Source organism: Aureococcus anophagefferens, assembly GCF_000186865.1.
Source record: "Aureococcus anophagefferens unplaced genomic scaffold AURANscaffold_35, whole genome shotgun sequence".
Lineage (NCBI taxonomy): Eukaryota > Pelagophyceae > Pelagomonadales > Pelagomonadaceae > Aureococcus > Aureococcus anophagefferens.
This window is the reverse complement of record NW_008705593.1, coordinates 21422-35722: the sequence shown is the minus strand read 5'-3', so window position 1 is coordinate 35722 and position 14301 is coordinate 21422. Positions and strand designations below refer to the sequence as shown.

Sequence of the window (14301 nt, the reverse complement as noted above, 5' to 3'; positions counted from 1 at the left end):
GTCGGCCTCGCGGCGGTCAAAAACACAACGACTCTCCGTGGCCCTTCTTCGACTCCGCGCCGGGGTCGCGACTCCACCCCCCGCGGCGGAACGGCGCTTGCAGCAGACAAGCTTCGACCGAGGCGGGTTACTTCGCGCGACCTTTTTTCGCGCCGCTCCTAGCGCCCGCCGTCCTGACGCCGCTTGTCGAGGAGGGAGAGCGCGACGCCGCCGCCGAGGGTGGCGCAGATGATGGCGAGGGACGTCGCCGTGGGTATGTGGACGTGGAAGTACTCGGCGAGCATCTTGACGCCGACGAAGCCGAGGATGAGCGCGACCGCGGGCCGGAGGTAGGGCAGCTCGGCGATGGCGGCGGCGAGGACCTGGTAGAGGGAGCGGAGGGCGGCGATGGCGAAGATGTTCGACGAGTAGACGATGAAGGGGTCCTTGGAGATCGCGAGCACCGCGGGGATCGAGTCCACGGCGAACACAAAGTCGCTGAGCTCGATGCAGACGACGCAGAGGAGGAGGGGCGTCGCGACCTTGGCGCCGTCCACCAGGGTGAAGAACTTGTCGCCGTCGAAGTAGTCGACGCCGCCGCAGAGCTTCCGGCCGAGCCGGACGACCTGTGTGCAAATCAACCAGTGAGCTGGGACGTCGGGGCCAAACTTGAGAATTCTCTAGCTCGGTCAAATCGAAGTCGATTCGGCTGATTTTTGGACGAATCGATTGCTCTTAGCGAGTTCTCGAAGCACGGCGGAAGTGCTCGTGTCAAAACATTCGCATACGCGCAAATTGAAGTCGGGTTGAAGATTTGATTTGCACACAGCGGACGACGGCGTTCTCGCCCATCTCGCCGCCGTCGCCGTGGTCGTCCTCGACGAGGAGCTTGTAGCTCGACGCGAGCAGGATGCCCGCGAAGACGAGCGTCACGGACCGGAAGCGGTTCACGAGCTCCACGCCGACGGCGATCATGACGCCGCGCATCGCGACGGCGCCGATGATGCCTACGACGGCCGGGTTCCGCGCGCGCGCGGGGTTTCGGGACGCGGCGCGCCGCGCCCCACTTGAGCGCGCGCTGCTGCAGCGCCGCGGGCACCTTGAAGTACTCGAAGAGCAGGATGAAGACGAAGAGGTTGTCGACGGACAGCGACTGCTCGACGAGGTACCTGCGGGCCGCCGCGTCCGCGCGCGCCGCGGCCCGGGGCGGCGCCGGCGCGCGGACCCGGCGAAGAATTCCATGGCCGACTGGCGGCCCCGCGTCGCGGCGACGCCGACGCCGAAGAGCGTCGCCGCGGTCACCGTGAGCAGCTGCGCGCGCGCGCGGGTTTTCGGCGGAGCGCGCGCGCGCGCGCGGCGGACGCCGGAAGCGCGACGGTGCGGATGACGGCGCCGCGCATCTCCGCCGCCGCCTTGGCGTCCACGGCGCTGCCGCCGCCGCGCAGCGACGCCGACGCGTCCTCGAAGGGCGCCAGGGCCGCGGACCGGCCCGCCGCCAGCGGCTGCTTGCCGCGCGCGAGCTGGAGCGCCTGCGGCTTGATTTGGCGCGCCGCCGCCAACGATGCGATCGCCGCGGCGACGAGGAACTGGAAGCTGCGCATCGTTGCACACGAGGATGGCTCGCTTGAGCAGCAGAGACGAGTCCAAGGCGATCGCACACGTCGACGTTGCGCCGCTGATGGCAGTGGTGCAAACCTCGCCGTGATGAAACCCCAAGACGTCCCAAGCCGAGCTGCCCCGACGCGTATGCGCCGAAGGAATCGCGTGGGTCCGCCACGCAGCCGGGACCAGGACTCAGAAAACACTTAATTGCTGCCGCACGGCCGGGCGCAGCGGCGCGCCTCCCGGCTGCCATGGGAGCGGCGGCGTCCGCGCGAAAAGCGCCAAAGGACTCCGTGCTCGGGTCGCACGACCTCCCGGAGCGGCTGCGGAAGGGCTCGAGAGACTTCGAGGCCTACCATCAGGGCGAACAGCGATGGTTCCGAGGGAGAGTCGTCGCCGACGACGGGCAGCTGCTGCGGATCTCCTACAACGGCGCGTCTCCCCGCGGCCGCGGTCGCTCCCGACGCCGCCGCCGCGCAGGCTTCGACCATCGCTACGACTCCTGGCTCCAGCGCGACAGCCACCACCTGAGGTGCGTGGATGACGCGGAGAACCGCCGACGAACGCGCGCGCGCGTCGCAGGCCGCTTCGACCGCGCGGCGCCGCGCCGCGCTCGCGCGACAGCTTCGACAACATCATGTGCGAGCGAAGCAAGCCGAGCCTCGCGGGCGCGTTCGTGTAGTAATTCGTTTTTTGGACTAGCGGGAGTGTCCCTCACGGCTCTTCATTATAGACTTCAACTTATGATTCAACCTAGCAAACCTTTCTGTATTCTCGCCTCGTGTCGTGGGATGCTGCCGCGATTACTAGGCCTGTTGGGCGTGGCGTGCGGGACGACGACGGCGGCGCGCGCGCCGGACGAAGGCACACGCGGTGGACATGGCGCTGCCCCGCCGCCGCACATCATCCACATCGTCGCCGACGATTTGGGCTGGAGCTACGTGGACTGGCACCGCGACCCGCGCACCGCCGACCCCCCCGACACCCCGCTCACGCCGCGCTTGGACGCGCTCCGCAGGGCGGGCGTCACGCTGGAGCGCCACTACGCGTTCCAGTACTGCTCGCCCTCGCGGTCCGCGCTGCTGTCCGGCCGCAACCCGATCAGCGTCAACGTCCAGAACGTCGTGCCCGAGGTGTCGAACCCCGAGGACCCCGTGGGCGGCTGGCAGGGGATCCCCACGGCGATGACCGGCCTGGCCGAGGTCCTCCGGCGCCGGGGGTACCGGACCGAGGCCGTCGGCAAGTGGGACGTGGGCATGGCGACGGCGGCGCACCACCACCCGCGGGCCCGCGGCTTCGACGCCTGGACCGGCTACTGGCACCACGCCAACGACTACTGGACGTTCGCCGAAGAAACCTGCGACGGCGAGGCCGTCCAGGACCTCTGGCACTACAACGCGACGTTCGACGGGCCGGCGACATGGCTGCGGAACGGCCCGTCCTGCACCCAGGGCAACCAGACGCACACCGCCGCGTCCCCCTGCGTCTACGAGGAGCAGCTGCTCGCCGACCACGCCGTGCGCGCCGTCGAGGAGCACGACGATACCGCGCCGCTCTTCCTCTACTGGGCGTTGCACCTCGTGCACATGCCCCTCCAGGTGCCCGACGCGTACCTCGCGCGCTTCGACGGCATCCCGGACGAGCCCCGCCGCTTCATGACGGCCATGGTCCGCTACGCCGACGACGAGGTGGGCCGTCTCGTCGACGCGCTCGAGCGGCGCGGCATGCTCGCGAACGCCGTCGTGACCTTCCACTCCGACAACGGCGGCGAGATCATGGGCGCGGGCGCGTGCGGCGGCAACAACTGGCCGCTGACGGGGGGCAAGTTCTCCAACTTCGAGGGCGGCATCCGCGTGAACGCCTTCGTGTCCGGCGGCGCCGTCCCGGAAGCCCGGCGGGGCGCCGCTCTGTCGCAGCTGAGCACGCTCTGGGACTGGTACGCGACGTACGCCGGGATCGCGGGCGCGGACTCCATCGACGACGCCGCGGCGGCCGCCGCGGGCCTCCCGCCGCTCGACTCCGTCGACCAGTGGCCCTACGTGACGGGCGCGAACGCCACCCCCCCGCGGCGCGAGGTCGTCATCGGCGACACGACGGCCGTCTACCCGAACGCCGACGGCCGGACGCGCGTGGGCGGCATCCTCGTCGAGGGCGGCTGGAAGCTGCTCCTCGGGCCGCCCGACAAGCTCTACACCGTCGGGCAGTACGTGCGGACGGGCCCGAATTGGCCCAACGCGAGCTCGCACCTCGTGCCGCTGCTCCATCCGAAGACGTGCGGGCGCGAGCCCGCGCGGGGGTGCCTCTTCAACGTGCTCCGGGACCCGACGGAGCGGCGCAACCTCGCGGCGACGAACGCGACCCTGTTCCGGGCGCTGCTCGCGCGCGTGGACGCGCTGCAGCAGTCCAGCGAGGTCTACTCCCCGATACGGGGCAAAGTCGACCCGCGAGCCTGCGAGGTGGCGACGAACAAGTACGGCGGGTTCTGGGGCCCTTCGCCGATTGACGGATAAACCCGCAGGGTTGAAGTTCATGGTGCATAGGCGAGCTCTTCGCGGATTGAGGTGGAGGTGCTTGGGCGCGAAGAGCGCGCGACGTCGCGCGCGCGGGCAGATGAGGACTGCGGCAATGTGTGCGCTGCTCCTCCGCGGCGCATCGGCCTTCGGCTTGCGGCTTGCGGCATCGTCGGCAAATTTTCGGCATCGGCTTTCGGCGCGAGGCGAGCTCCAAGGGCCGCGCGATCAACGTCGTCGTCGACGCGGGCCTGCGGTCGTCGCTGCGCCTCGACGGCAAGTACCGGCGCGCGCGCTGCTTCCTGCCGGAGGGCGTCGGTCTCGACGACGAGGGCGCCCTGCGCGCGGCCGTCGAGGCGGCGATCCCGCCCCTGGCGCTCGCGGACTACGCCGTCGACGTCGAGGAGAAGGACGGCGCCGCGGCGCGCGCGACGGTCGTCGGCGCGGCGCCCGCCGCGCGCGAGACCGACGACGCGCCGTCCGTCGCGGCCTGGCGCGCCAGATGCGACGAGACCGACGTCGTCTCCTTCCACGACTTCGGTCTTCGCGTCGGGGAGGCGCCCGCCGCGGCGAAGGCGAAGCGCGCGCCCGTCGCGGCCGAGGCGCCCGTCGCCGACGTCGCCGAGGGCGCGAGCCCCAAGGGCCGCGCGGTCAAAGTCGTCGTCGACGCGGGCCTGCGGTCGTCGCTGCGCCTCGTGGGCAAGCACCGGCGCGCGCGCGTCTTCCTGCCGGAGGGCGTCGGCCTCGACGACGAGCGCGCGCTGCGCGCGGCCATCGAGGCGACGATCCCGCCCCTGGCGCTCGCGGACTACGCCGTCGCCGTCGAGGAGAAGGACGGCGCCGCGGCGCGCGCGACCGTCGTCGGCGCGGGCAGCGCCGCCGCGCGCCGCCGAGGACGCGGTTTCGCCGTCCTTTGCGGGCGCGAGCTACCAGATGGTGTCCTGGTACCACTTCTTCGAGGCGCCGCTCGACGACGGCGCCGTCGACGCGGTCGTCGCGTCGCTCGCCGCGGAGTGGCGCGGCCTCGGCGTCGTCGGCCGCGCCTACGCGGCGCCCGAGGGCGTCAACGCCCAGCTCGCCGTGCCGGCGCCGTCGCTCGACGCGCTCGCCGCGGGCCACGCGCGGCGCTTCGCGCAGCTCGGCGCGGCGGCGCCGCCGCTGAACTACGACGAGCGCGTCTCCCCCGCGGACTTCGCCGCGCGGCCGCCCTTCAAGGCGCTGCACGTGCGGCGCCGGGAGCGGGTCGTCGCCGACGACGGCGGCGCCGACGGCCTGGACCTGCGCGACTGCGGCGACGAGCTCGCGCCGGACGCGTGGCACGCGGCGCTCGGCGGCGACTTCGCCGGCGGCGGCGGCGGCGGCGGCGCGCCCGTGGTCCTCGACGTGCGGAACCACTACGAGAGCGCCGTCGGCACCTTCGCGGGCGCGACGGCGCTGGGCACGGAGACCTTCAAGGACACGTACGCGGCGCTCGACGGCGCGCTCGCGGGCAAGCCCAAGGACGAGCCCGTCTACATGTTCTGCACGGGCGGCATCCGCTGCGTCAAGGCCGGGAGCTACGTGAAGCAGGCCCTGGGCTTCGAGCACGTCAAGCGCCTCGAGGGCGGCGTCGTCAACTACACGCGGCACCTGAAGGAGAACGCCGCGTCGCTGGAGGAAACGTCGCGGTTCCGCGGCGTCAACTACGTCTTCAACGACCGCGTCGGCGAGGCGGTCACGGCGGAGGCGCCCGACCTCGCGGCGGCGCCCCTGGACCCGCGCGCCGCCGAGGCGCTCCACGCCGCGCGGCGGCCCGCGCGCGACGACGCCGTCGACGCCTACGCCGCGGCGCACTCGAGCCGCGAGCCGGCCGTCGTCGAGGCGTGCCGCCTCGACCAGGGCAGGACAAGAGAGCGAAATTCCCAACTTCAAAGGCTCGTATCTCGGCCGTTTTCCACTCGTTTCGGCTGATTTTTGGACGAGCGATCATCTCTCGGAACGGTCTCGACGCGTGGGTGCTTTTTTCGTGACGCGCGCGCGCGGAACACTCATGTTGAAGCGACGTTGAATCACCCTTGTCCTGCCCAGGCCTCGACGCGCTCGCGCGCTACCCGGCCGCGGCGCACATGTGCAGCGGCCACGCCCAGGGGTTGCTGCTGGCGACGCTCTGCCGGCTCATGCGCTGCGAGTCGGCGCTCGAGCTCGGCACGTTCTGCGGCTACGGCACGCTCTGGCTCGCGTCGGCGACGAAGACCAAGGTCGTCACGGTGGACCGGGACCCGCGCGCCGCCGCCGTCGCGGCGTCCCACTTCGCGCGGGCGGCGAGGGAGGAGGCCTGGGCGGCCGTCGTCCAGGTCGACGCGGACCGCGCGGACTATTTGGCGTCGGACCGCGCGGTCGACGACGGGCCGCACGACCTCATCTACGTGGACTGCGACAAGAAGGGCTACGCGAAGATCTTCGACGCCATCCTCGACCGGGGCCTGCTCAAGCCCGGCGGGGCCGCGGTCTTCGACAACACGCTCTGGAAGGGCAAGGTCGTCGACGGCGCGACGGGCATGACGCCCGCCGAGGAGGCCGCGGTCCTCGAGTGCGCGCGCGACGACGCGGCGCGCGACGGGCGCGACGACCCGGAGCGCGACGCGAAGCGGGCGCTCAAGGCCGCGAAGCGCGACCGGGCCATCCAGCAGGCGCTCCACGAGTTCAACGTCAAGCTCCGCAAGGACGCGCGCGTGGACCAGCTCCTCCTCCCGCTCCGCGACGGCCTCACGGTCGTGACGCGCGTTACATAGTGGGGCTTAGCACGTCGACTCGCAGGCCGTGCCCATCTCCAGGGCCCAGATGTTGCCGTTGTTCTCCCGGTTGCACGCGCAGATCTGGGCGTCGTTGTCGAGCGAGCCGGCGTCGCAGCCGATGACGTTGAACTCCCAGGTCATGGCGCCCCATTTGCCGCTGTAGTAATGCACAGCGTGCGGTTCCGTCGCGTCCGTCCGTTGGCCCACGGCGACGCCGTCCGCGCGGAGCCGCGCGTCGAAGTACTCGAGGAGCGAGACCGTGTCGTTGCTGCAGTCCGACGAGCCGCGGTACTGGAACCCGACGTGGTCGTCCATGAAGTGGTCCCAGTTGCCCCCCCACTTCCACTCGTTCGACGAGCCCGTGTGCGCGTGGACCTTCTCGACGTAGGCGCCGTAGTCGGCGACGGTGTACTCGAAGTCGCTCGCGCCGGCCAGGCCCCGGGCCGCGCGGTTCTCGACGTAGGTGACGGGCCTAAAGGAGCGGTGTCGCGAGACGCGCGGACGAAGAGAGAAACAGCCGCGCCGGCGCCGCGCGTCTGCAGGGACCCGTAGGCGTCCGCGGCGCCCTGGTGGGACACGCGCGCGACGGCGCAGGCGTCGCCGCCGAGGACCGCCACGGTCGGCTGCATCGGCGCGGCCACCCGGGCCCAGTTCCGCGCCGTCGCCTCGGCGGCCGCGGACGCGACCTGGACGTCGAGGATGATCGGCGGCGCGAAGCCGTGGCTCGAGATCCAGTCCGAGACCTCGCTCGCCGTCCGCGCCGTCTTCGCGGTTTTCACCTCGTAGTATTCGTCGAGCTTTTCGACGTCGTCGTACGCCAATCGTTGCGCCGCCTCGCACTCGTCGTCGCCCCACAGCGCCCAGTCGCCCGCGAGCGCCTCCATGCCGGCGCTGCGCATCGGCGCGGCGATCTCGTAGATGCGGCCCGCGATGGCGAATTGGGCGTGGGCGACCGCGACGTCCGTCCGCCCGTAGCCCTCGTAGCCGAGCGACCGCCGCTTGAGCAGGGGCACGCCCCGGGCGCGGATCGCGCGCACGTGGCGCACGAAGTTCTCAGGGGACGTGTACAAGGAGACGCGGTTGTGCATGAACGCGTTCCACGCCTCGCCCGCGATCGTCGCGTTGACGACCCTCTCGAAGAAGGTCACCCACTCGACGAGCGTGACGTCGCCCGTCGTGAGCGCGGGCGCCTCGACCCAGTGGAGGCCGACGCCGTCGCCGAGCTCCGCGTAGGACTTGACGCCCGCGCAGCCGAGGCACGTGACCTCGATGGGCGCGATCGCGTCCTTGACGAAGGGCACGACGGTGAGGTAGGCCCCGGGCGGCACGGCGTGCGTCACCTTGTAGGTCCACCAGTCCGACTTGCTCGCGTTCCACGCCCGCGTCAGGTTCGCGTCGATCGTGGCGCCGGGGTCGGTCCAGAGCCGGCTCCAGGCCGCGCGTCGCCGGGGCTGCGTGCTGAGGACGGCGGCGGCGGCGAGGAAGCCAAAGGCGCAGAGAAAGGGGCTGCGGCTCCGCGCGGGCGAGGCCATCGCGGCTCACGGGGCTGCGACCGCGCTGGCAAGCTGCCGTTTCGGCCCACTAGCACGGGATGCCGCGTAGCTCCATCACTCAATCACACATCAACCACGAGGTCAAGAACCCATGGTGAACGGCGCTCAGGATCGCCGGTGCCAATTGAGGTGCAGTGCGAGGGCGCTCGCCGCCAGAAGACGCGATGACGCGCGCCTGGGCCGTCGCCGCTGGCCAGCGCCGTGCTGAGCCGCGTCGCGGCCGACGGCATGATCCGGAACGCCGAGGCCTACTGGGTAAGTAGGCGCGCGCCGCCCCGCGATCCCCCCCCCGCGCTCGCCGACCCGCAACCACCGTAGGTCATCGACCCGACGGACCAGACGTGCCTGACGGAGCTGGGCACCTTCGGCGCCTGCGACGACGACGCGCTCTTCATGTACCTGAGCCGGCCCGTGGGGTTCTGGGACCGCCTCTTCCGCGGCGCGAAGTCGCGGCGGAGCCTGGCGATGGTCCTCGAGCCCGTGCCGTCGCGGAGCTGCCTCGCGACGAAGCGGGCCTTCGGCCGGACGATCCTCGGCGGCGGCGACTGCTCCTCCGTGTCCAAGGCCCAGCAGTGGGAGATGCTCCAGAGCAACGCGCGGCGCTTCGCGGCGACGACGAACGAGGACGCCGTCGCGCACGTCGCGCTGACGACGAACGGCCAGAAGGACTGCGTCGTCCGCGACTCGTCCATCTGGTCCAAGGCCGCGCGCCTCCAGCGGGCCCTGAGCGAGGGCGGCTCCGCGGGCCGCGAGCGCACGCCCAAGGGCGCGCTCGCGAACACCGTCTCCGTGCTCCGGTGCGACGCGCGCGGCCACACGCCCCTCGAGCTCACGGCGTCCAACGTCGCCAACAGCGGCTTCCTCTTCCAGTCCGCCGACGGCGCCATGTGCTACGACGGCGTCCGCTTCCGCGCGTGCTCCGACGAGGACCGGACGCTCCGGTGGGGCGTCGGCGTCCGCTTCTCGCGCGGCCGGCCCGAGACGTCGCTCTACAAGTTCTACAACGCGTCCGAGTCGTGCCTCGTCGAGGTCGGCGACCACGTGGCCCTGGGCTCCTGCGACGCCAAGGGCGCGCGCGGCTGGGGCGTCACCAAGGGCCGCCTCTGCCGCGGCGGCGACTGCGTCAAGTCCGGCAAGTGCCTCGCGCGGTCCGCCTTCGACGCCGCCGCGAAGCTCTTCCCCTGCAAGCAGAACATATACGAGCACCTCACGCTCACCCTCGACTCCGACGGCTCCGACGCGCGCGTTCCGCCGCGTCCTCTTTTTTCGGTGTTCGCCCGTCGCGAGATGATGTTCCACTTGGTCCGTGTTACCGAATCGAGGATTAAGACCCCTCACACAAGCCATGTGATCAACAATCCAAGTACCTGATCGCTCCCCTCGTCCGCGCGCGCCCCGCGGCGCCCCGCGCGCCCCGCGCGACGTTCCCGCGCCCCGCAGGCTCGCGCAGGCGCTCAAGGAGGCCGCGGAGCGCGAGAAGGCCGCCGAGGCCGCGAAGCTCGGGTCCGGCCGCGCGTCGACCTACAATGTCTAGGGCCCAGACGACTAAGCAAGATCAAGCCGACGCGTGGAAGTCATCCGTAGTAGTCGTAGCCCCGCAGGCGCTCGCGACGACACGGAGCTGCCGCGCCGCGCGCAAGCTAGGGTCGCCTCGAGGCTTAATCACGCCGCCGCGCAGAGCCGCGGCGCCACCAAGCTCCGGTCCCGGGCCTTGTAGCGCGCGTCGTCGCGGCGCTTGAAGCAGGAGTACGTGCAGCCGCCGCCGAAGCACGCGCCGCCGTCGCGGCGGTCGTCCGCGGGCCCGTAGACGCAGGGCCGGCGCTTCGCGTAGGAGTGGTAGGCGACGTAGTCGTAGCCCGCCTTGAAGTCGATCGCGCGGATGTCGGCGTCGTCGCGCGCGCCGCGCTGCGCGCCCGCGGGCCAGCCGTCCGCGGCCTCGCACTCGACGATCGTCTTCGGGCCCGGCCCGTTGGCCCAGTAGAGCTGGCGGACGGCGACGCTCGCCGGGAAGGCGCGCCGGGCGTAGTGGAAGTAGAACTGGTACTCGGAGAAGGCGTTGCGGTGCGCCTCGGCGACGACGCCGACGGCCGGCCGGAGCAGCGCGTCGTACAGGGGCGCGCCGTGCAGCGCCGAGACGCGCGCGTCGAGCGCCGCGAGGACGTCGGCGCGCATGGCCATGTGGTGGACGACCCCCGAGATGTCGCGGCCGGCGGCGTCGGGCAGGGGTTTGCCGTCGTCGTCGCCCAGGAGCTTTTTGTTCGTGTCGTAGTAGAGGCCGTGCGACTCCCGCGAGAACGCGTACGCGTACGTCGCGTCGCAGCGCCCGGCGCTGTTCGCCGTGCCGTGGACGAAGGCGACGTCCCGCAGGAGCACGACGTCGCTGTCGACGATCAGCGTGTCGCGGTCGGGCGCGCGCGCGACGTCCTCCGCGGTCCAGTTGCCCGGCCCGCCGCCGGCGTCGGCGCGCGCGATGCCCCGGCCGCAGTAGAGCTTCAGCAGCTGCTGGAGGTACCAGCCCACGGCGTACTGGTAGCTCCCGGCGTGGTGCGCGCCCGAGCGCGTCTCGAGGTGGCGCTTGATGGACGCGTAGTCGAAGGGGAAGTGGCCGCCGTCCTCGTCGAACCACTTGACGAAGTTCTCCGGCCGGCCCCGGTGGCGCCGCGCGTTCACGGCGGCGATAACCCGGTCGACCTCCGGCGACTTGCGCGACACGACGTGGATCGACTCGATGTCGACGGCGTGCTCCGCGAGGGACGCGAGGCTCGACGCGAAGACCTTCATGTCCTTGGACGGCGCCGTGGGGACGCAGGCCGCGAGCCGCGCCGGGCAGGCGCAGCCGCCGAGGCACGTCGCGTTCGTCGGCGTGTGCACGTCCCAGGACGGGTCGTCGAGCGCGATTGCGGCATGCGCGAGCAGCATCACAAAGGCTGCCCTCATCGCGCACAAAAGGTGGCTGCCCCGTCGGCTGCTTGAACCTCTCTTGAACGCTGCCCCCGACGAGAGATGCCTCTCGCCATGAGGGGCTCCGAGGACGCGACGAGCAGCAGCTCCGAGGAGGAGGAGACGGACGCGGCGCTGGAAGCGTCGCTGCCGCCGCCGCCGCCGACGCCGGCGCCGAACCCGGCCGGCGGGCGGCCGCGCACGGCGCCCGTCGTCGTCGCCCATCCGCCGGCGCCGCCGACGCCGGACCACCCGGTGCCCATCGTGCCGCCGCCCGTCGTGAGCATGGACCCGACGCCGGAGACCATCGTCATCCAGACGCCGAGCTACCAGGAGGCGACGCGCGCCGCCGTCATGGCCCTCGCGACGCCGCCGCCGCCGAGGCCCGCCGAGGACGAGCTCGCGTCGAGCCTCCGGTCCGCCGCGGGCGCGGCGTCGCCCGTCGGCGCGGAGCCGCCCGACGTCGCGGGCGTCGTCGAGCGCAAGGTCGAGGACCGCGACCCCTGGACCGACGGGGCCAACGACGCCGCGGAGGAGCTCCTGGCGGCGATCACCGACAAGGTCGAGATCGCGGAGGACGACGTCGCCGCGCTCGACGTCGCGACGCTGGACCGGGCCTACATGGTCCAGGACTGCATCCGGAAGTACGCGCCCTGCGCCGGCTGGAAGATCGGCAACGCGACCGCGAGCCCGTCGGACGTCTACGTCCGCGCGGGCCTCGCGCCGCTCGTCGCGCCCGTGCTCAAGTCCGCCGTCGTGCTGGCCAAGAAGGGCAGGTGCCGCCTGCCCCACCCGGCGGCCGTCTTCCTCGACGCGGGCCCGGACAAGGAGTGCGGCGTCGAGGCCGAGTGGTGCTTCCGCCTGGGCTGCGACCTCGTCGCGCGGAGGGACGGGTCCGACATCGCGCCCGAGTGGGCCGCGATGGCGGTCCAGTCCATCTACCCGGCCGTCGAGGTCGTCGCGAGCCGCGTCCGCGGCGCGACCTTCGCGCGGATCGGCGACCCGGAGGCGCCCTGGCCGCCGCCCTACGTCGTCGCCGCGGACCTCGGCCTGAACCACGCGTGCGTGCTCGGGCCGCCCGTCTTCCTGTGCTGCGACCTGCTCAACACGATCCCCGTGGCCCTGAGCGTCAACGGCGGCAAGCCCTGCGCCGCGGGCAAGGCCGGGAACGCCGTGATGCCCCCCGACGGGCCCCTGGGCGCGCTGGCCTGGCTCGCGAACCACCTCCTCGCGCGCGGCGACCACCTCCGCAAGGGCGACCTCGTCATGTCGGGCGCGACCTGCGGCCTGACCAAGGTCCACCCGGGCGACACGGTCGTCGCGTCCTTCGACACGACGATCCAGATGGGCGCCGTCGCCACCGTCGAGGTCCACATGCTCGCGGAGTAGGCGGGCTTAGTACAGCACGTTCTCGGGCACGGGCGCGCCGCGCGGCCGCCGCGTCTCCGCGCGCGTCTCGCTGCCCCAGAGGCCCCGCTCGTAGCCCCGGTCCCACCACGCGCCGTCGTCCGTCGGCGGCCAGACGTGGACGAAGGTCGCCCACGCGTCGGGGCAGGCCGAGTTCACGCGGAAGTGCCTCGGCGCGGGCGGATCCGCCGCGGGCGCCGCGGCCGCGCTCGCGAAGCGCCCCGTCTTCCTCGCGGCGCGCGTCTCGAGGACCTGGGCCCGGGCCTCGAGGCGCCGCTCCCGCCGCCGTCGCGCGGCGTAGTTCGCGCTCTTCCGCAGCCAGGCCTCGCGGCGCTGCTGCTCGAGGGCGACCTCCGCGTCCTCCGCCTCGAGCACGCCGTCGCAGGCGAGTGCCGCGTGTTGTCTCCGCGGTTTCATGGAGAGCTGCACGTGCACGCGGCCACCAGCACGCCTTAAGACGACGGGCTTTGCGGGCTCGACGCTCTCCATTGCGTTACGCTGCGTGTTGATCTGTGTTGAAGCGCACATTGGGGCTGCCCTTTGCGCAAGTGGGGAAATTATGGCGTGCATCGCGTTTGGGATCTGCACGGACGAAGGGGTCGTCGTCGAGGACGAGCCGGGGGAGGATGACTACGCGGCCACGGCCCACGCGGTGAGCCGGTCGCGGCCGACGCTCCGGTTGCTGCGCCGCCACAAGGCCGACGACGGCGACGCCGCGCCCGACGCCGCCGGCGCCGTCGACGCGGCGAGCGAGGCCGCCCTCATGGACGCGGCGGCGGCGGAGAACCGGAGCGACGACCCGTCGATCCTCCCGCGGCGGGTCGTGCAGCAGATCTCGGCGCGCGGCGAGCAGGACATCTGGTGCATCCAGAGCGAGCTCGGAGACGAGCTCGAGTTCACGTCCCCGAGGAACGGCATCCCGTCGCCCTTCAGCTCGCCGGGCGCGGCGCGCGGCAAGAGCGTCGTGACGGGCCTCGACTCCTACAAGGCCGCCCTGTCGACGCGCGCCGACGAGCGGCCCCCGCCGCGGTGCCCGACGCCCGAGCCGCCGCCGGCGGACGCGGCGACGCCCGGCCGGCGGGACCGCCTGCTGCGCCACGCGAGCGAGCGCATCCGGGGCATCGTCCAGGACACGCTCGACACGCACGAGACGCTGTCGAGCGCGCGCATCGAGGGCCTCAAGTCGCAGCGGAGCGTCGACGTCGAGGAGGCCGTCGCGTCGTCGCCGCGCCTCGTCCACCAGGCCGTCGCCGCGGGGTCGCCCGCGTCGTTCCCCCTGCTCCCCCAGAGGTCCCACTCCGGCTCGTCGCTGGGGAGCGTTAAGTAGCCCCCCCCCCCCCCGCCCTACTCGACGAGGCTCCCCGTGTCGAGCGTGAAGACGCTCCCGTCGTCGAGGGACGCGTCCGGCGCGGGCGCGGCGCCACCGGCGCCGGGCGAGAAGAGGTGGCCCGACGTCCGCGGCGTCGGGTCCGACGCGAAGCTGAGCTCGAGGGACAGGTCGTCCGGGTCGCCCGGCGGCGCGGGCGCGGGCGCGGG

At 72.3% G+C, this 14301-nt stretch overlaps 2 protein-coding genes across 2 annotated transcripts; one reads left to right on the top strand and one right to left on the bottom strand.

Annotated features, from left to right (window-relative positions):
- Nucleotides 1-158: 158 nt before the first annotated feature.
- AURANDRAFT_67220 (hypothetical protein) lies at nt 159-1580 on the bottom strand (the record flags this gene model as incomplete). Its single annotated transcript, XM_009042642.1, has 4 exons — nt 159-605; nt 814-986; nt 1149-1290; nt 1356-1580. The coding sequence occupies 4 exons, from the start codon at nt 1578-1580 to the stop codon at nt 159-161; spliced, it is 987 nt and encodes a 328-aa protein (XP_009040890.1).
- A 792-nt stretch (nt 1581-2372) lies between these two features.
- On the top strand, nt 2373-4091 carry ARS12 (putative arylsulfatase; the record flags this gene model as incomplete). Its single annotated transcript, XM_009042719.1, has 1 exon — nt 2373-4091. One exon carries the CDS (start codon nt 2373-2375, stop codon nt 4089-4091), a length of 1719 nt encoding a protein of 572 aa, XP_009040967.1.
- Nucleotides 4092-14301: the final 10210 nt, after the last annotated feature.